This window comes from Euleptes europaea, chromosome 12 (assembly GCF_029931775.1).
Source record: "Euleptes europaea isolate rEulEur1 chromosome 12, rEulEur1.hap1, whole genome shotgun sequence".
Classification (NCBI taxonomy): domain Eukaryota; kingdom Metazoa; phylum Chordata; class Lepidosauria; order Squamata; family Sphaerodactylidae; genus Euleptes; species Euleptes europaea.
Window position 1 is genome coordinate 3,583,079 of NC_079323.1, and position 22,582 is coordinate 3,605,660.

Below are 22,582 nucleotides of genomic sequence, written 5' to 3' on the forward strand. Positions count from 1 at the left end.
TTCTTTTGGGAAGCAGCTTCAGCTGCACTTGGCAACATGCAAAAAAAAATCGTGCTTAATCTCGTCCTTCGTTGTTTTTAGCCACATATTGCCGGTGTCTCCCTGCATTTTTCAGCAGATATCTCATTCTCTCCGCACCGTAACCAGATCTGCCATTATCAACACTTCATTAGTTTTTACAAAATGTTCCACAGGATATTTAGCAGGACGCAATTAGTCTGTTGTCAGGTGTGTTCTCGTTAAGAGCTGAAATATACCTTCATGCACCATGCCTGCAAGCCCGGTATATATATTGGTGTTGTGCTTCCCTCGCTTCTGGATATTTATGTATTTATTTAAAACCTTGATTGGCTGCCTTTCTCCCTTGCAGAACTCAAGGCAGCTTACAATGTAAATAAAACAATCATAAAAAAACACAAAAACAATATGGTTAAAACAAAAATTATAAATGCATGTAAAAGGTCACAGTTTAAACGCTCCCATTAGGACTGCCAATAAATAAAAACTAAAGCAGTCAAATGCAGTCTTAAATAAAACCGCGTTCAGCTGCCTCCTGAAGATCGACAGTGGGGGGGGGCAGGTGCACCTGCCCTGGCGAGGTTGTCCCGTAATCATGGGGCTGTCACCAAAAAGACCCTCCCTCCTGTGCCCACCAAACAAGCATTGTTGACTGATGGGACAATCTGAAAGGCCTTTCCCTACGATCTTCATTCCTAGGCAAGATAGGTTTGCTCAGCTGCTCAATCCAGAACAGGCAGTGAAAACACACAAATGTACCTTTGCTGCTGCTGGTAATCCTCTTCTGGCCAAACCGGTACGTTTTGGCCCAGACTTCCAGACACTTCCATTGCCATCTCCAATCTTTGGGGTCAGGAAGCAATTTCCCTCCAGGCCAGATTGGCCAGGGATCCTGGAGGATTCCCTCTCCCCATCTCCTGGGCATGGAGTAGGGGTTGCTGAGGGTGTGTGTGTGGGGAGGGGAGGCAGTTGTGAATTTCCTGAATTGTGCAGGAGGTTGGACTAGATGATCCCAGTGGTCCCTTCCAACTCTATGATCTTATGATTCTATCTGAAAATCACAATGTGTTGGGTCCTGCCAGCTTTTTGGCCGAGGAAAGAGGAGACCGCTCGACCACCACAACAGGCTACGCTGGGGAACACGGGGCCCTCATGTACAGAAGCCATGTGGGACGAGGGTTGTACTGAGAATGGGAGTTGGGTGAGATTGAGCGAAGAAGCTGGTTAGATTCAATCTAGTGTCAGTCTGAAAAAGTAGTGGGGTTAGCTTACCATAGCTGTGATCCTTAAATGTAATTGGTCATCGTCTGTCTGTCAGCTTGGGGCATGGAGGCACTCTGCTGTATGGTAACTGTGTGCAGGTGGTGATTTCCAAATTGTGCGAGAGAACTGCCAGCGTAGAAGATCTAAAGTGAGGGGGCCAGGCGGACCTCCCTGGAAAGTTTGTTCCATAATCACGGGTTTGCCACCAGATGAGTTTCTTTGATTGATGGGAACGTCAAAAGGGCCTCTTCCTGTGCTCTTAATTCCCAAGCAGAAATATAGGGGGGGGGGAGGGTCCTTTAGATACTCCTGTCCCGAGCCATGTAGGGCGTTAAATATCGAAACAAACACCTTGAATTGGGCTTGGGAATGGATCGGTAGCCATAAAATAAACGGAGGCTTCTGTGACGCATAGTTAAATTGTGGATTCTTAGCTTCTTTTTCATCCAGTTGCTAAATCCCTCTATCAGCTGAGTTCAGCTATTCCCAAAGATGTTTTGTGTCATGTTATTCGGAATATGTGACCGTTGTTTTTGGATTTTGCCTTGGGCTAATGCAGCTACCAGCACCCGCATTCTGCTCTGGCACGTTTTGTTGAAAACAAGCCAAGATCTTTCCAAATTTATCTTTGTAATGGACATGGGTATGTTTTTTTTGGGGGGGGGAGGGATGTTTATCAAATGCCACTGTGTGTGATATCAAAACGTAATGTTTCAAATCGAATCTTTGGGCCTGGTTCTTTCCGTTTACTTGTACTCTGTGTCCAGTGGTTCAAAGTATCTTTCTTGTTTAGGCCTGCAACATGTAGTCAATTAATCAGATTAGCCGATGAGAAAATATTTTTGATTATTTACTGTGGGTGCTTGTGATAAATTGGGTGGCAGACACCTTCTTAGGACAGGTTTACTTCCTTCACTTTCACGTTGGACAGAAGGCCTCTTTTGAGAAAGAAAGAATGCTTCTTCTATAATGGTACCAGCTGTAATGTACGTGTGGATCCCCCTAAGCCAAAGAATGTGTTTTTTCTTCAGAACTGTTCTTCAGAATGATGGTTTCATTCACATGCAGACTTACTCAAATAACTCATACAATTAATTGATCATTCTTATTTATCTCAATGTCTTTGGAGGGACTTGGGACTGAATTAACTTTGCCTCTGTTTGTGTCTCTCTGTCTTGTCCCTTTTAGCATAGAGGCCCATCCTGAGATATTCATTTATTCGTTTGTTCGTTCATTGTCCCTCATAGGTCTTAGTTTGCTTCTTCACACAATGCATAGTTAAATTGTGGAACTCCCTGCTCCAGGATGTGGTGATGGCTGCCAACTTGGAAGGCTTTAAGAGGGGAGTGGACATGTTCATGCAGGAGAGGGCTATCCACAGTTACTAGTAAAAATGGATACTAGTCATGATGCATGCCTGTTCTCTCTGGGACCTGATGAGCAGGTGTATTATCTTAGGTGCTGTGGAACACAGGCAGGACAATGCTGCTGCAGTCGTCTTGTCTGTGGGCTTCCTAGAGGCACCTGGTTGGCTACTGTTCTTCTGTTTCAATGCTGTTAAAAATACCGTATTTTTCGCTCCATAAGACGCACTTTTTTCCTCCTCAAAAGTGAGGGGAAATGTCTGTGCGTCTTATGGAGTGAATGCCGGCTGGGCGCGTGCGCATCCGGACCGCGCGAGCCGGTGTTCCCCGCCCCGACGGCCAGCTGGGAGGCGGGCGGGGCAGTACAGAGCCACGTGTGCGCATCGGGACGGCGCAAGCCGGCGTTCCCCGCCCCGACGGCCAGCTGGGAGGCGGGCGGGGCGCACAGAGCCGACTGGGCGCGTGCGCCGGCTCGCACCAGCCCGATTCGCACGTCCCCAGCTGGCTCTGTGCGGCCCCGCCTGCCTCCCAGCTGGCTGTCTGGGCGGGGAATGCTGGCTTGCACCTTCCCTACGCGCACGTGCGGCTCTGTGCGGCCTTGCCAGCCTCCCAGCTGGCCGTCGGGGCGGGGAACGCCGGCTCGCGCCATCCCGACTCGCACGCACCCAGCCGGCATTCACTCCATAAGACAAGTTTTTAGATTTTTAGATTTTTTCTTGTTTTCCTCCTCTAAAAACTAGGTGCGTCTTATGGTTAGGTGCGTCTTATGGTTAGGAGCGAAAAATAGGTAACTGTTGCTGTGATTTATACATTATCGGTTTACTGTTTATAACAGTTTTTGGTTTTACTGTGGACCACTTTGGATGTCTGTGAAGAAGATAGGCAAGCGTTGCAGGCTTTTGAAATAAAAAGTATCTGAATAAATTCATTTTTAAAAAAATATTTATTTATTTACTTACTTCATTTATACCTGCCTATCTCCCCAGTGGAGACCCGAGGTGGCGTACATCGCTCTCCTCCCCTCCATTTTATCCTCAGGGAAACATGGATTAATTTGTAAGGCATCGGAGCATCACGAGCTGTAGAAATTAATATTGCAAATTATGTAATAGTGAACCTCCGCAGCATCTTTCAGTGACCCCAAGCGCCTCATGCGCTGGATTACTCAAAACAGGTTCTGATGTCAAATCCCAAATATATTTATAAAATAAAGCTTTCTCTGGCTCGTTTGCGAGGACACCTTTCCAAAAGGTGGGCCGCTTGTTACTTTGGCAAAAACTCATAACTAAAAGGATGCTGAAGAAGAAGAGTTGATTTTTATATGCCAACTTTCTCTACCACTTAAGGAGGAATCAAACCAGCTTACAATCGCCTTCCCTTCCTCTCCCCACCACAGACACCTTGTGAGGTAGGTGGGGCTGAGAGAGGTCTAAGAGAACTGTGACTTGCCCAAGGTCACCCAGCTGGCTTCATTTGTAGGAGTGGGAAAACAAATCCAGTTCACCAGATTAGCCTCCGCCGGTCATGTGGAGGAGTGGGGAATCCAACCCGGTTCTCCAGATCGGAGTTCACCACTCCAAACCACCGCTTCTAACCACTACACCACGCTGGCTCTCTGAAGGTGGAGGTTTGCAGGGGAATAACATAACCCGGTCCTTCGGGGACCCAAAATCGTTTCTTTCCCTCGGCTGAGCCGCTGGCTTCTTGTAGGTGGATTTAGTTCCCCCGCCTTTCAGCTCTTGCTGGAAAGAGATGCAAATCAGGTTAAAGCGATCGGTGCTGTCTTTGGTCTGGCAACGATTCCTCCGAGCCGGGCTGCCAGGCAGTCTCGTTCCACCCTTTGGTGCAGGGGCCGAGAATGTTGTGCGCCAGGAACCTCCCGGGCAGAAAGATTGTTTATTAAAATATGAGCCACGATTTTATTAGTGGGCGGGCGAAACACCCTTCCAGGTCCAGCAGCTCCCTTGATTAAAACCTAACGATGTATGCATTCCCTTCCAGGGTTTTTGCTTTCTGTGGGTAGTTTGTGTGTGTTTTGTTTTGTTTTTGCAATTTCATTATAAGAGGAGCGTATGTTTTAATTTCCACTGAGGCCAGTCTTCTGCCTGGTCCATTCTATTAATAATACAGCAGATGATAATGCAGGCCTGCCATTATCTCAGCCCCCGACTGAAAGGGAAGCTCCGAAAATCCAGCTTGAACAAACTTGTGGTTTTCTTCTCTTTATTCATAGAATCTTGTAATCATAGAGTTGGAAGGGACCACCAGGGTCTTCTAGTCCAACCCCCTGCACAATGCAGGAAATTCACAACTACCTCCCACACACCCCAGTGACCCCTACTCCATGCCCAGAAGATGGCCAAGGTGCCCTCTCTCTCATCATCTGCTTAAGGTCACAGAATCAGCATTGCTGACAGCTGGCCATCTAGCCTCTTCTTAAAATCCTCCAGGGAAGGAGAGCTCACCACCTCCTGAGGAAGCCTGTTCCACTGAGGAACCACTCTAACTTTTAGAAAATTCTTCCTAATGTCTAGACGGAAACTCTTTTGACTTAATTTCAACCCGTTGGTTCTGGTCCGACCTTCTGGGGCAACAGAAAACAACTCGGCACCCTCCTCTATATGACAGTCCTTCAAGTACTTGAAGATGGTTATCATATCCCCTCTCAGTCTTCTCCTCTTCAGGCTAAACATATCCAGCTCCTTCAACCTTTCCTCATAGGACTTGATCTCCAGACCCATCACCATCTTTGTTGCCCTCCTCTGGACACGTTTCAGCTTGTCTACATCTTTCTTCAATTTCTTAAATTCATTATTTGCCGTCCTTTTTTTAAAGGGTGTCTCCAGGTGATGGTTTCGAAAAGGGGGCAGGTATGCTTTTGGGGTGGTCAGGCCCCTGTGGCTCACACAGCTCGCCTGCCCTCCCTTTCCTCATTAATAGGATTGCCAACCTTCAGATGGGACTTGGAGATCTCCTGGAATCGCAACCGATCTCCAGAGGGCAGAGATCGATTCCCCAGGAGAAAATGGTTGCTATGGAGTGTTGCTTCTACTGCATTATGTGCTGCTGGGGTCCCTCCCCTCTCCAGTCCCCGCCCTCCCAAACTCCGCCCCGCAAATCTCCAGGGATTTCCCAACCTGGAGCTGGCAGCCCTGCTTTCGGAGGAGGCCATGGTGAACCAGTGTGAGCTGGAGCCCTGCTTCCAGTTACACGAGAGCTGTGGTTTTTACTCGGGAAAGGTGTTTTAGCAGCATTGGCTCTCTTTGGCTTGCCTTTTACTGCCTGGAATAAGCTCCAGGACAAGGCAGAAGTCCATGCGTCGGTCAAGTGAGGTCCTGAAGAGGAATGTGCTCGTGTAGCATCATCTCATGAAAAGCGTTTTGCTAAGTCCTGGTTTCACCAATGGGTCGCTATTCCTGGACAATTTTATGAAGGATGGGTATGGAATTTCCCGAACCCTCCAGATTCTGTCTGAGACTGCTGCTTTTCTTGAATCTGGTGGAGACCTGCGAAGACTTTGCAGAGTCTTCTAGATCAGGGGAGTCAAATACAAGGCCCGTAGGCCGGAACTGGTCCCTTGAGAGTTCTTATCCGCCCCATGAGCCAGCCGAGGTAGCCCCCCCCCCACACTCTCGATCTGGGCTGGCGAGGCGTGGCCTGGCCCGACCAAGTGACATTTTTGTCCTATCCAGCTCTCGTAACAAGGTAGGGAGGAGGAAGAGTCGAAATTCATATATTTTGAGCTAGCCAGCCAAATCTTCGTGGGTCTCTAGTTGTGTCTATATTTCAGTATCCTTTTTATGTATAACCAAGGACAGTTGCCCGGCCCAACCAAGTGACATTCTCGTCATATCCGGCCCTCGTAACAAATGAGTTTGACACCCCGATCTAGATGTTGTTGTGTGCCCGCGTCACTAATTTTTCCTCTTCCCTTCCCTTTCTAATATAATATATATATTGCTAAAGCCAGCAAATATCCCCCTCTTGCCAGTTGTCTTTTGAGCGTTCCTTTTTTTAACCTCACTAACCTGACATTTCCTGCACATGAGGTGCTATGGAATGTCAACAAACACTCTCACTGCTCAGAGGAAACAGCAATAGAACGGTGAGGGAAAACTGAGGAAAGTGAATAGTGAGCTTGTCCGGAAATATCCTGAGGAGGGAGTTTGGGCTAAGAGGAGGTGTGTATTGCTGACTGATAAAGAGGTTTGGGATGCAGCGGAATTGTAGGCCAGGAAGATGAAAGGGAAGGAGGGGGAGAGCCGAAATTTTGAGCTAGCCAGCCAGATCTTTGTGGGTCTCTAGTTGCATATATATTTCAGTATCCTTTTTATGTATAAACAAGGACAATGGCTTACATATGGCTATTTAAAGAAATCCATGCATGAAATAACTCCTTCCCAAACGGCGCTCTACATCTCAGACTTTTCGCTCTATTGGGTTTCAGCTAAGTAGTATTTTATTGGCGTTCTTTTTTTGGCAAGCAAGTCACTTGAAGGTCAGGCTAAACCTTCTTTCTTTAAAGAAGCAGATACGATGTAGTCGGCTGTGAGGTACCTGACCTCCCAAGAGTATCGTGGCTGCTCCATTACTAGACAGAATGACTAATGCAGTTAGATCCTGTTCCAAAGAGGCCGCTTGTCTTCCATTGCATGGGGAATCCAAAGGGGGAAACCCATCCGGGAATTGGTGGGGCTGTCAGGGAAGATAAAATAAACGTCCAGTGGCACCGTAAAGATGAATAGGGTTGCCAACCTTCAGGTACTAGCTGGAGATCTCCTGCTGTTACAACTGATCTCCAGCCGATAGAAATCAGTTCACCTGGAGAAAATGGCTGCTTTGGCAATTAGACTCTATGGCGTTGAAGTCCCTTCCCTCCCCAAACCCCGCCCTCCTCAGGCTCCGCCCCCAAAACCTCCCCCAAAACCTCCCACTGGTGGCAAAAGGGGACCTGGCAACCCTAAAGACAAACAACATTTATTTCAATATGAGCTTTCTGATGAGTCAGTAGAGTCGGTAGGTAGGAGAATGGAATAGTGAATCACTTGGAAGAAGAGTTGGTTTTTATATGCTGATTTAGGGTCCACCGCTCATGTGGAGGAGCGGGGAATCGAACCTGGTTCTCCAGATTAGAGTCCGCCGCTCATGTGGAAGAGTGGGGAATTGAACCCGGTTCTCCAGATTAGCCTCTGCCGCTCAGGTGGAGGAGTGGGGAACCGAACCTGGTTTTCCAGATTAGAGTCCACCTCTCGGGTGGAGGAGTGGGGAATCGAACCTGGGTCACCAGATTAGAGTCCGCCGCTCAGCATCACATGTTACCGTCTTCCACTGTTGCAGCAGCTGCTAGAGAGAGGTTAAAGTGGGGATTCGGCCCCTTGAGAGTTCCTATCCAGCCCGCGAGCCATCTGAGGCAGCCACACAAACACACCCCTCAATCTAGGCTTGCGAACCTGCTCTGGGCTAACCAGCTGAGGCAGTCACACACATACACACACACACACCTGCTCTGGGCTTGCGAGGCATGGCCCGGCTGAGCTAAGTGACATTTATGTCATATCTGGCTCTCGTACAAATGAGTTCGACTCCCCTGGGTTAAAGACTTGCCCCCAGTGATTGTGAGTATGATGTATAAGTTGGTCTTGGGGTGGGGGGTAGACTCACAACAGTATAGTTTCAAGTGGGTATCCATGTTGGTCTGCAGTAGAAAAGCAAGATTCAGGTCCAGTTGGGATTTCCAGGGTATCAGCTTTCGAGAGTCAAAACTCTCTTCTTCAGATAGGGTCCACCGTTCCTACTTGTATCTGATGGTGGGAGCTTTGACTCTCCAAAGCCCTACATCGTGGAAATCTTGTTGGTCTCTAAGGTGCTACTGGACCCAAATCTTGGCTCATGATAGGCGTGTACTCTGGCTCTGTGAGGAGGAAAGAAGCTCTTGTATTCTTTCTTTCCCCCTGTTCTTAGACCAAGGTCTTGAACAATAAAACTATAAAACTTAAATAAGACCCACCTCTAAAAACATCTCCCTTCGTCTCTTCTCTGCAGCCTCCAAAAAACGAGCAACAAAAATAGGTACGCTGAAGGTCAGAGTCCTCTAAGAGGAACTGAAACTTTTGCTCCAAAGTTGCTCGAGACGACGTGGACCATTTGTTAAAACATGGGATAATCCATTTTAGCCTAAGTTGGTATACGTAAGGACAGTGCAAAAGGATATGTACCAAGGAGTCCACTGACTGAAGAGGGCAAAGACACAGGAGGAAAGAAGCGTAGAGCAGGCGAGTGTGGCAGAGGAGGGGGAACAGAATTATGGACATGTGTGCGGTGGGTCCAGAACACTGGCAGAGCAGATAACGCGAGGCGAGGGAAGCAGTTGAGCCGCCATCCCTCCTTGTCTTCCCAGAATCCACCAAACGAGATATTTGGACTTGCACGGAATATAATTGGCCGCTTCTGTTATGGCCGCTGCTGATAACGGGCGCGGGTCGTTAGCTTTTTGCCATCGATTCTTGCGGCTGCCGCTTATCCCACTCATCTTCTAGATGGGGCAAAGTGGTTTCAGAACAGGACAACAGCAGTGGGGCTGTCTATCCGTGAGCCAAACTCGTATCTGCAGTGTGTTGCGCCAGCTTAAGGCGAACGTGTGCTGGTCCCTCCTCATGCCCGTCGCCTGCCGTCTCTACAAAAGCAATTCTGGAAGCCTTGCCCAACCCAAAGAGCGGATTTTGAAACTAGATACGGCGCCTTCATACGAGATAGATCACGATGGGTAGCCATGTCAGTCTGTCTGTAGCAGTAGAAAAGAGCAAGAGTCCAGTAGCACCTTAAAGACTAACAAAATTTCTGGCAGGGTGTGAGCTTTCGTGAGCCACAGCTCACTTCTTCAGATACAGCTAAAATGTGAGTCCCTCTATCCTTAAGTAGAGACAATGCATTATCCTGGATTGAATAGAGACCTGGGATTCCTGTCTCATTACCAATGGTGACTTCTGCTAGCCTCTGCATATCATACCTAATCCAATCATGCCTGCCAGTGTCACATGAACACATGAAGCTGCCTTCTACTGAATCAGACCCTTGGTCCATCAAAGTCAGTATTGTCTACTCAGACTGGCAGTGGCTCTCCAGGGTCTCAGGCAGATGTCTTTCACATCATCTACTTTTCTAGTCCCTTTTAACTGGAGATGCCGGGGATTGAACCTGGGACCTTCTGCATGCCAAGCAGACACTCCACCACGGAGCCACAGCCCCCATGTCATTTACCTGCTGTTGACATTTACATGCTATTGCCATTAGGTATGTGAATTCACTCTTCTCTACTTAAGGGCAGATGGACTGACATTCTAACTGTACCTGAAGAAGTGAGCTGTGGCTCACAAAAGCTCCTACCCTGCCAGGAATTTTGTTAAGTCTTGAAGATGCTCCTGGACTCCTGTTCTTTTCTGCCGCACCTTCAATTGTAATTGTCGTCCCGGCTGTTCGTTCCCTTTATAACACCTTCTCTTCTGTCTTCACTCAAGCGACGCTTCTGATGAAACAGGCCTGGCCCCAGACATCGTCCTCTTGTGCCACTGAGGGTACCTTTCACCTCCCAGTGGACACTGGGACGGAGAACAGAGCATACCAAGCGTCGTCAGCAGCATTCAGTAAATAGAACTTTACTTCTGGGGTTATTACGGGTGGTGTTGCCTCCTCTCATCTCTCTCTCTGTCTCTCTCCCCCCCCCCATTTTCTCTTTTGATTTGGGAGGGGGGTTATATTGCCTATTTTTGCATCCATTATTTTGTTGTGGTTCCCTTTAGCATTTATGGGGCAGAAGTAACAGTCAGCATTAAGATGTGTTATTTTTAGAATCATAGAATCATAGTTGGAAGGGACCACCAGGGTCATCTAGTCCAACCACCTGCACAATGCAGGAAATTCACAACTATTCCCTCTCCCCCCAACACCCCAGTGACCCCTACTCCATGCCCAGAAGATGGCCAAGATCCCTCTCGTGATCTGCCTAAGGTCATAGAATCAGCATTGCTGACAGATGGCCATCTAGCCTCTGCTTCAAAACTCCCAGGGAAGGAGAGCTTACCACCTCTTGAGGAAGCCTGTTCCACTGAGGAACCACTCTAATTGTTAGAAAATTCTTCCTAATGTCTAGATAGAAACTCTTTTGATTTAATTTCAACCGGTTGGTTCTGGTCCGACCTTCTGGGACCACAGAAAACAACTAAGCCCCTCTTGCAAAACTGCTCCTATCTTTCTGGCCTGGATTGTATGGGGTCAACCTTGGGGGGAAGAGAACTGAAGGGCAGATGGAATTACACTTCAGGGGTAGCAGCTTGCAGAGTTCACTTACCCTTGACGGAAGGCAGTGATCAGTCAAATAAGCGGTGGGCCCAAAATGACAGTGGGGCATGCATGCAAGGTCCAGTTGGCAAGACATCCATGCAGGAGCTGTTGCAGCACCTAGTCGAGGAGCTGCAGCCAGCCCCAGATGACGAGAGTGAACAGCTGAGACATTCCTCAGTTAAGGACAGAGCCTGCCTGGACACTTTTCCAGCAAGGTGATCAGAAGAGAAGGGCTGTGAGTCTTAGCTGGCTAAGAGCATGAGAGCCAGTGTGGTGTAGTGGTTAAGAGCAGTGGTTTGGAGCAGTAGACTCTAATCAGGAAAACTGGGTTTGATTCCCCACTTCTCCACATGACCGGTAGGCTCTAATCTGGTGAACTGGGTTGGTTTCCCCACTCCTCCACATGAAGCCTGCTGGATGACCTTGGGCTAGTCATAGCTCTCTTAGAGCTCTCTCAGTCCCACCTACCTCACAAGATATCTGTTGTAGGGAGGGGAAGGGAAGGTGATTGTAAGCCGGTTTGAGTCTCCCTTAAGTGGTAGAGAAAGTCGGCATATAAAAACCAACTCTTCTTCTCTCTAAGTGGTAGAGCAGGGGTGTCAAACTTATTTGTTACGAGTGCCGGATATGACATAAATGTCACTTGGTAGAACAGGGCCATATGTTTGACACTCCTGTGGTAGGGCATCTGCTTGACATTCAGAAGGTCCCAAGTTCAATCCCATCATCTGCATCTTAAAAGACCGTGTGAAAGACCTCTGCCAGAGACCCTAGAGAGCTACTTACAGTCTGAGTAGACAATACCGACTTCGATGGACCAAGAGTCTGTTTCAGTCGAAGGCAACTTCATGCATCATATCGGGTGTGCACCAGTTTCTCCCTGGTATTTTTTAGATTCGGGTTTATTAAACCTGATTTTTGTTTTTGAAAAATCCGGAAAACCCAGATTTTTCAAACAATTTCGGGTTAATAAACACGAATCCCAAAAATGCTGGAAAAATTCAGCACAGATAAGGAACACAGTGAAAGAAACATTCCCTTGCCTTCCTATGGGACTCCCAGGTGGCATTCACTTAGATCTTTGTTGCCAAGCCTTGCTTTAGATCTGTGCTGCAGGCTTTCTCTAGCCCTGGAGAAGGCCCACAGCACAGATCTAAAGGGGGAAATAGCTGAACCTGAAAAATTTGAATACCTATCCGGGTTATTTGGGAAGTGGCTTTGAGCTATGTGTCGGAAGATTTCTTTGTGGCTTTTCTGGCATTTTGAGCTAAGGCTGTGATGTTATGGAGAGAGGGGGGAGGATGAGGAATCTCCCCCTTTTTGAAGAAGTTTGGTTCCGATGTTAGGCCAAGAGGACTTTCACTGTGGTTCAGATGGGAAATCGAGAAAGGGGTTTGGAAGTGTCTAGAAATGCTCATTTCTCCTTGGCTTATTTGGGAATGCCGGAAGGAAGAACTGTCTATGCCCTCCTGAACAATTGGGAAGAGAAGGGTTGGGTAAAAATGCAAAAGGCAGAATTGTGCAATTTGGGGGGGGGCTGTCCTTAAGACCCTCTTCGCTTGACAGATCCTCTGCTTCTGTATTGCCAACAAGGGACTGGTGAGGTAGATTTCTGTTGACTCTACTCAATGGACCTGTCAACAAACTCTTTTCTACCCGCCAACCCGTTTCTCAGCTTAGACCAAGGGTCGCCTATGTGGTGCCCGTGGTTTCCTGGTACCCACTTAGACCAGTTGAGTCAGCTCAGTTTCTTGCCGTCTGTTTCCGATTCGGTTCCAATTCTGATCCGTGTCAGGGAACTGAGTACAGAACCCTGCGATACTGTCTACTCCTTGTTTGTCCAGAATTTTAAAAGTGAGGCCTCCTGTGTACATGCCATAGGGGTTTTTTTTGTACAAAGGCACAAAGCTGCCTTTCAGGTAAGTCCGGAGTGACATTTTTTGTAAGCAGTCAAATGGCAAGCAAAAACCCCTGGGGACCCAGACGCTGTGGATAGTCCGTTGCTCGTCTTTATGTGTTGCTTGAATATTCGAGTGGGTGCAAAGGAGAGGGGAAGGGAAGGTGATTGTAAGCCGATTAGATTCTTCCTTAAGTGGTAGAGAAAGTCAGCATATAAAAACCAACTCCTACTCCTCCTTCTCCTTCTTCATCTTCGTCTTCTTCGTCTTCTTCTGGTTGCCAACCTCCAGGTACTAGCTGGAGATCTCCTGCTATTACACCTGATCTCCAGCTGATTGAGATCAGTCACGCTGGAGAAAATGGCTGCTTTAGCAATTGGACTCCATAGCATTTAAGTCCCTCCCCTCCCCAAACCCCACCCTCCTCAGGCTTCACCCCCAAAACCTCTCACCAGTGGCAAAGAGGGACCTGGCAACTCTTCTTCTCCTTCTCCTCCTCCTCCTCCATTGGCTCCTCTTATTTTCTTTTTCTCTTTCAAAAGAAGAATTTCTCTTTCCTTTCTCTGTAGTTTTCTGATACACCTCTATGCATCCTCTTGTCATTTGCAGGGTTTTTGTTGATGATGATGATGAGGTTACACACTACAGGGTGATGCTCTAGCAAGAGGGTAGGAAGGCTTGGGAAGCGTCTGCAGAATGAAATTCTGAAATTTTGTAGAACCTCCCTTCCTTCCCCCTTCTAATTTCTCTTTTAATCCAAACAGACTCCAGTTCCTAAAAGGGGGGGGGGGATTGCTGGATTTCAGGGTGCAATTGAACAAAGGAAATTATGTGTAGTTGTAATCTCAGTTCTTTTTGCTTCATTTGTTCTATCTGGTTTAATTGTTTTTTATCTTTTGTATTATTATCTAAAATAAATAAATGTAAATCACACACACCCAAAAATGCCAACCTTGTTGCCTTGTAATATTGGGAACCCCTAGGCCTCCTTGAGAAACATTTCTATACATTATGTTTGCAGCTCTTCTAGAAGGTTTTCCTAGTCTTATAAACTTTAAAATAATTTGTTGCCACTCATTGAAGGTATTGATCTTCACGTAAAAAGGATTAATTTAAAAAAATTCGGTAATAAAACCATTTTTATTATAGCTCTTCTGTCTAACCACAGTCTGATGAGAAATGACTAAAAAGTTAATAACTCAGGAATTTCAGATTGCATTATAATCTGATATTTTCTCAATATTTGGGGGGGGGGGGATTCAGATGCCCAGAAATATAGGTGTTGCTTTATATTCAATAAATAACACATCAGAAAGTTCAGCTAAGTGGGAAAAGTATAAATTACAGCTGACCCCTTCAGATTTTTGAAGATTTGTTTTATTACCTGCTAATGTACTAAACATTTGAAAGATGTACACTTCTTCACATTAAAATGCTAATGATAAAAAAGAGAGAATTCCTCTTAAAAATACCCCTCCCAGGTCAGCGCTTTAGTGCAGTGTTTGGTCTCGGCCTTGTACAAACCCTGCTTGGGTTCCACGGTGCCCCATTCTGCTATGGGAGTCATTGGGGAGGAGCTCTGGTAGAGCATCTGCTTGGCATGCAGAAGGTCCCAGGTTCAATCCCCGGCATCTCCAGTTAAGGGGACTAGGCAAGCAGGTGATGTGAAAGACCTCTGCCTGAGACCCTGGAGAGCCGCTGCCGGTCTGAGTACACAATACTGACCTTAATGGACCAAGGGTCTGATTCAGTATAAGGCAGCTTTGGATGTTCACAGTAAGCATCGTAGATTGATGAAAACGAAAGCAGTTTTCAATATAAACCTTTAGGGGAGGGGCTGTGGCTCAGAAGGAGCACCTCTGCATGACATGCAGAAGGTCCCAGGTTCTTTCCCCGGCATCTCCAGTTAAAGGGACTAGGCAGGCAGGTGATGCAAAAGACCCCTGCCTGAGACCCCGGAGAGCTGCTGCCTGTCTGAGTAGACAATACAGACTTCAATGGACCAAGGCAGGGGTCAGTATAAGGCAGCTTCATTCAGTATAAGGCAGTTTCATGTGTTCAGTAGCGGGGCCGGCATAAGTTGGCCACGGTGCTCGCCTTTGCCTGGGGAGACTGCTTGAGCCCCTCCAGTCCCTGAAAAGACAGAGGAAATCCTTTGGATTCTCATCACAATCTAAATCTGCTGTTAGAGGTTCTACTTAAAAGATAATGAAAATGTTGCTACCCACTAGGAGCTGCTGCTGCACTCCCATTCATTTCAGTGCATCTTGCGCTAAGAGGCTTTGCTCTGGATAGTGCCTCAGGTCTCATCATTTGAAAGGTTCACTTTGACTCTTGAAATCAGACTTTTAACTGGTGAAGATGCAGTTGAGGTGGCCACATGGATCTCCCTGACGTCCTTTTTGCTTGTCTTCTCAACAGGGTATACCGCTGGGACTCCCTACAAGGTCCCGCCTACCCAGAGTAACAGCGCGCCCCCTCCTTACTCGCCATCGCCAAACCCGTACCAAACTGCGATGTACCCCATCCGAAGTGCCTACCCACAGCAGAACCTGTATGCCCAGGTACGTGTATCTGTGTGTGTGTCTATAAAATGCTTTATCTCTACCTAGCATTATAAACACAGTATAGAACATGACTCCATGAGTCGCCATGAGTCGGAAGCAACTTGACAGCACTTCACTCACACACACACACACACACACACACACACACACACACACACACACACACACACACACAACATGAAGGAATAAGAATATATTATGCATAACAAACAGCCAAAATATTTAAAGCAGTATTGTATTATGTATTATAGCTAGGGCTGTGCATATCGACAAACCCGAATCGAAGATAAGCGGGAAAAAAGCCATTTTGGTAAATTTCAGGTTCAGGTTTATCGAATTCCAAAACCTGGGGGGAAAGCCAAAGCCAAATTGGCCATTCCCGAAAAAAATGGGTAATTATCTGATTTTTCGGGTTCTCCCCAGGCTTTGTGAAGCTCCTGGGGGGCATTTTTTTCAGGTAGACCCCCCCAAACTTGCAGGGTAGCTTGCAGGGACTCTCCTTGCAAGAACCCCCAAGTTTGGTGAAGATTGGGTTGGGGAGTCTGAAATTATGGGGTCTGAAAGAGGTCGCCCCCTCCCACCTCCATACAGAAGCATTGGAAGGTAAGAGATTCTCTGTTCGCTAATTGGCTAATGCTTGTCTATGGAGGAGGGAGGGGGCGACCTCTCCAGAGCCCATAACACCGGACCCCCGACCCAATCCTCACCAAACTTTGGGGTTCGTGCAAGTAGCTAAAGTCGGCTAATGGAAAATTTCCATAATAGAAGACATTTTTATGCTGCCTTTCCACCCATTCAGCGTCCCCAAGCTGGTGAACGTAAAAAAAAAACATTTAAAACATTTGAACAATTAAAAGCAACATTAAAAAATGATAAAATAATTTAATAAAAACGCATAAACAAACAACACCAGAACCAGGAAGGAGGACCTGGTGATCGTTATCGGGGGCATGGCGGGCGAAACAAAAAAGTCTTCACCTGCTGGCGAAAGACACCCACAGAAGGAGACAGATTAATCTCCCTGGGGAGGGACTTCCAAAGTTTTGGTGCCACGACCAAGAAGGCCCTTACATGGGTCACCATCTGTCTAGCCTCAGATGGCAGGGATAACCAAAGCAGGACCGCCGTGGATGACCAGAGTGAGCAGGTAGGTTCATATGGAAGAAGGCAGTTCTTTAGAAGAAGAAGAGTGGTCTTTAGAAGAAGGGAGTGTCAAAGTGGCTTACAATCTCCTGCCCCATCCCTTACCCTCCCCACAACAGGTACCTTGTGAGGTAGGTGGGGCTGAGAGAGTTTGGAGAGAACTGTGACTGGCCCAAGGTCACCCAGGAGGCTGCATGTGGAGGAGCGGGGAATTGAACCCAGCTCTCCAGGTGCAGAGTCTGTCGCTCATGTGGAGGAGTGGGAGAATCGAACCCGGTTCTTCAGATTAGAGTCTGCCGCTCATGTGGAGGAGTGGGGAATCAAACCTGGTACTCCAGATTAGAGATGGCCCATCTTAACCACTACACCAAGCTGGGTATCTTGGTTCCAATAATGGCTGTCTTAGAGCAAGCATGTTTGTGTGTAGCGGGTTTGGAGTTCGGCAGACTGCTGACAACTTCTTGAACCACCCGAGGCCCCTTGGGGGTCTGATGTAGGCTGGGGCTTCTGCTGCCTTCCCCACTTACACCTGTGCTTTACTTGCACACATGTAAATAAAGCAAATATTCCCCAAATGCCAAAAACTTCAGTGCTTTCTTATTCCAAAATAAACCAGATGCAGACAGCCGAACGTGTCCATCCTGCAAAGAAAGCCAGGTTCTTCGAGCCTCAAAGACAAAACATCCCTTTGAAGGCAAACCATAATAGCGATTGTTTAGCATAGCAGGCCAAGATGCACACCATTTATTGTTGAGCAGGGGATCAAACAAACTTCACTCTCTTTCACACGAGCAGCAGGTAACCTTCTCCTCCCCTGCGCCTCGTAAAAGCCGGCTTAAAAACAGACATTAAAACAGTCTTAAAACCGTCATCAAGGCAGCCAACAAAAGGAGCCAGTGAAGCCGAAGCTCACCGAAGGCGGGAAGCAAACGCACTTCCCAGGTGAGAGAGAATTCAGAGCTCTGAAAGCTCACAGTACCTACCTGTCATGGTTCTTCTCCTCTGCCACGTTTGCTCATATTAGGGGAGAGACAGTGATGGCTCTGTGGTAGAGCATCTGCTTGGTGTGCAGAAGGTCCCAGGTTCAATCCCCATCCAGTTTCAAGGACCAGGCAGCAGGTGATGGGAAAGACCTCTGCTCAAGATCCTGAAGAAGAGCCATGGCTTAGTGGTGGAGCATCTGCTTGGCATGCAGAAGGTCCCAGGTTCAAACCCAGGCATCTTCCCTTTAAAGGATCAGACAGTGGGTGGTGTGAAAGACCTGATCCTGATATCTTGGAAAGCCAGTGTCGATTGGAATAGACAACACTGACCTCGATAGACCAATGATCTGAATCAGTATAAGGCAGCTTCCTGGGAGGCTGTTGTGGAGAGGGGCTGTGGCTCAATGGTAGAGCCCCGGCCTGGAATGCGAAGGCCCCATGTTCAATCCCCGCAATCGTAGAAGAAAAAAGCGGGGAATAAAACCCAATCTAGAAAACAGAAGCTGGGAACCCAAGGTTGGGTGGGATGAAAAAATATAAATCATGAAAATATAATTTATTAGAAGTGCTATGTCAATATTAAAATTATTTTAAAACATTTAAACAGCACAATGGCATTTCCTAAGGTGGATATCTATAACCACATGCCAGACACGTTTTGGCCTATAGGGCCTTCCTCAGCGGCCTATTTGAAACCCATGTAAACCATGCACACATTGACAGATAAAAATACATATACAGATAATATAAAACAGACCAGGCATGTAAGGGTTGTATAATATTTTATCAGTTACACAAACATCTGGTAAGATTGTCTAGTTGTTATTCTGGGCTGTATATGTCTCCCATATAAAAAGGTAAAGGTCCCCTGTGCAAGCACCGGGTCATTCCTGACCCATGGGGTGACGTCACAACCCGACGTTTCCAAGGCAGACTTTGTTTGCGGGGTGGTTTGCCAGTGCCTTCCCCAGTCATCTTCCCTTTACCCCCAGCAAGCTGGGTACTCATTTTACCGACCTCGGAAGGATGGGAGGCTGAGTCCACCTTGAGCCGGCTACCTGAAACTGACTTCCGTCGGGATCGAACTCAGGTCATGAGCAGAGCTTGGACTGCAGTACTGCAGCTTACTACTCTGCACCACGGGGCTCATTCTCCCATATAAGAAGTGTGCATTTATCAATCTGATGAAACAATGTTTATATTTTCATTATTTATATATTTCTTCAATCCTCGCAATCTCCATCTAAAGGATTTGGCAGTAGGTGATGCCCAGCTGAGACCCTGCCAGTCTTAGTGGACAGTATTGGCCTTGGCCATTTCTGCAGGGATGTTTCCCTCGCTGTCACCCCCCCGTCCCCCCCCCCGGACTGCTCCGGTGCTTTGTTTTGATGATGCATGCCTTTCCCAACCATCAGAGGTCGCCTTGCTCTCCCCATTCATTTCCCCACGTTTTGCCAGCGTTTTCCAGATTCTTGCTAAAACAGCATCCAGAAAGCACGGGGAGAGCAAGGCGCGGGGAGAGCGAAGCAACCTCTGGCAGTCGGGAAAGGCATGCATAATCAAAACGAAGCACCGAGGTGACCGCGAGGGGAAAATACCTGCATAAATGGCTCTTGAACCGTGACAGAGAGGCACCAATACATGATCTTTCAGATCTTTGAAGTTTCTCGCTCATCCGGGAAGTGCGTTTGCTTCCCTCCTTCGGTGAGGTTCGGCTTCACTGGCTCCTATTGTTGGCTGCCTTGATGACGGTTTTAAGACTGTTTTAATGTCCGTTTTTACACCGGCTTTTACTGCACGCAGGGGAGAAGGTTACCTGCTGCTAGTGTAAAAGAGATTGATGTTTGTTTGAACCCCTGCTCAACGATAAATGGTGTGCGGTTCACCTCTCAGCCTGATTCAGTAGAAGGCAGCTTTACCTGTTCACATTGCCTGGAAAGGGGTTTAGTGGAAGCCGCTGATGCTGAGGGTGGCCGTTGTATTTGGTGACAACCAGTTCTGTCAGCCACTTGAAACTTCTTCCCTTAAAGCTGTCATCAGGCATCAAAGCCAAAGGCGCCCTTGAAAGAGCCAGGCTGCTCTTGAAATGGGAGGGGCTGTGGCTCAGTGGAAGAGCCCCTGCTTGGCATGCAGAAGGTTCCAGGTTGAATCTCCAGCATCTCTAGTTAAATGGATTAGGCAAGTAGGTGATGTGAAAGACCCCTGCCTGAGACCCTGGAGAGCCGCTGCCAGTCAGAGTAGACAATACTGACTTTGATGGACCAAGGGTCTGATTCAGTATAAGGCAGCTTCATGTGTTCATTTGTTCAAATATGCCGTGCTTCACCTCTGGTTGGTTTCCAGATTTCTACAAGTCAAACCCTCTTGCACTGTCTACTGGACGTCCCACACTGTTGATTGTATTGATTTATTCTGTGTAATCTGCCTTGAGTCCCTGGAAGAAAGGCAGACTATAAATAACATAAATAAATGGCTTGGCCTGCTGTTTGCTGGTCTCCCTTCCTTGAGCTTGCGAGAAGATTCCAGATACTCTGGGATAATGCTAGTCATCGCTACACCCATTTCTGTCTGGTTTCAGGCCTCAGATTGGCCCAGAAGCCACTGTGGTCAATCGGACTGTGCCAAGAAAGGGAAAGAACGAGAGCTGTCCTATTGATTTTCCCTCTCAGTCTCTCAGCAGTATCCTTCTGGAGATTGGGGGCATTACATTTCTCGTGGTTCCACACCTACCTGGAGCATAATCTCCAGAAGGTGCTGCTGGGAAAACTTTAGATGTTCCTCATGGCACATACACTCATAGAATCATAGAGTTGGAAGGGACCACCAGGATCATCTAGTCCAACCCCCTGCACAATGCAGGAAATTCACAACTACCTCCCCCTCACACCCCCAGAGACCCCTGCTCCATGCCCAGTAGATGGCAACAAAAACCCCTCCAGGATTCCTGGCCAATCTGGCCTGGAGAAAACTTGCTTCCTGACCCCAAAGTGGCAATTGGTACTCCTCTGGGCATACAAGAAAGGACCACAAGAACCAAACACTAATGCAACCCTTCCTTCCCTCCCTCTCCTGGTCTGCTTAAGTTCACAGAATCAGCCTTGCTGTCAGATGGCCATCTAGCCTCCACTTGAAAACCTCCAAAGAAGGAGAGCCCACCGCCTCCCAAGGCTTCTTTTATGGAGTCAATCCATCTCTTGTAGGGTCTTCCTCTTTTCCTGCTGCCTTCGACTTTTCCTAGTCTTATTGTCTTCTCCAGTGATTCTTGTCTTCTCATAATGTGTTCTAAGTACGGCAGCCTCAGTTTAGTCATTTTAGCTTCTAGGGTCAGTTCAGGCTTGATTTGATCTAGAACCCACTGATTTGTTTTTTTGGCGGTCCAGGGTATCCGTAACACTCTCCTCCAACACCACATTTCAAACGAATCTGCTTTCTTCCTATCAGCTTTCTTCATTGTCCATTGAAAACCCTATGATGAGACAATCCAATTATAATATAAAACATATTATATATGCATATGCATTTTTATATATATGCATATGCATTTTTATATATATGCATATATATATTATACTATAATACATTATATTGTATTGTTCTTGTAGTTGATTTCTCTATCTGTCTGACTATTTCTGTAATTACTGGGGGCAAAGAATTTTTTTCTGTCAGTCGGACATTCTTCATGATGTAGTACGTGAGGTATTTAATCTATACATTGAAATTTTATTGAGGTGTTAGCTGCTTTGGCCCTGACCTGGATGGCCCAGGCTAGCCTGATCTCGTTAGATCTCAGAAGCTAAGCAGGGTCAGCCCTGGTTAGTATTTGGATGGGAGACCGCCAAGGAATACCAGGGTTGCTGTGCAGAGGAAGGCACTGGCAAACCACCTCTGTTAGTCTCTTGCCATGAAAACCCCATAAGGGGTCGCCATAAGTCGGCTGCGACTTGAAGGCACTTTACATACATACATAGCTGCTTTGAGCAAAGTGGGATATAAATAGCAGAAATCCCACGCCGCTGAATTTTTGCGAGATGCTCTCTGCTGACCAGGCGGTCTCCTTCTGCTCTTCCCCGCAGGGAGCATACTACACGCAGCCCGTGTATGCAGCCCAGCCTCACGTCATCCATCACACCACCGTGGTCCAGCCAAACAGCATCCCTTCTGCTATTTATCCGGCTCCAGTGGCCGCCCCCAGAACCAACGGTGTGGCCATGGGCATGGTTGCCGGGACCACCATGGCGATGTCAGCAGGTGAGAACCAAACAGCAAGAACTGCTGTCAGTAACAGTCATTTCAGTAACTATTATGGTGGAATAGGGTTCCCCATAGTCGCACCATTATTTCCCCAGTACCTACTGAGCTTTTCAGAAAGTAATAAACAACCACACCACCTCCATGTACAACATACCTCAATCACAAATATAATTCACATAGATGAGCCAACCTCATGAAATAATACTCCCAAAATCATGATGTATGTATGCCAAAACGTAATATATCCAGCCAGTACATGCAACAATCATACAATAAATACATACTCTAATATCAGCTATGATCCTAAATAACTATCTGCTATACAATGAAAATCCTATAGTTACAGAACAATTCTACATAAAGTCAGATCGGTGCAGCTGTAGTGACTTGAATTTACTTGAACTCAGTTCATAGGCAAATAGCTCAATCACAAGCGGGAGCAAATGATTCAAGGCGAAATTCAGTCCTCTAGAGGCAATCTTGCCGTTACGTGGTCTTACTTCATCAGTTTTCTGACTTTATGTGGAATTGTTCTGTAACTTTAGGATGTTCATTGTATAGCAGATAGTTATTTAGGATCATAGTTGATATTAGTGTATGTGTTTATTGTATGATTGTTGTATGTATTGGTTGGATATATTATATTTTGGCATACATTTGTCTTTTCAGAAAGTAGGCAGGGCCATTGTGAAGCAGGGCTTGTTACTGGCTACCCTTGTGTGACTGAAGGCATGCTGCAGCAGCCATTTTGCAGCTGG

The 22,582-nt window shown here is 47.0% G+C and overlaps 1 protein-coding gene across 2 annotated transcripts in view; it reads left to right on the forward strand.

Annotated features, from left to right (window-relative positions):
- Positions 1–22,582, forward strand: part of FAM168A (family with sequence similarity 168 member A) — a 73,870-nt gene that overhangs the window by 48,573 nt on the left and 2,715 nt on the right. Inside the window, exons 3-5 of one of the 2 annotated variants that reach the window (XM_056858082.1) lie at positions 10,160–10,285; positions 15,302–15,444; positions 21,647–21,821. In XM_056858082.1, the coding sequence (XP_056714060.1) occupies positions 10,160–10,285; positions 15,302–15,444; positions 21,647–21,821 (444 nt within the window). The remainder of the gene's footprint in view (positions 1–10,159; positions 10,286–15,301; positions 15,445–21,646; positions 21,822–22,582) is intronic. The other variant, XM_056858083.1, reaches the window with a different exon arrangement.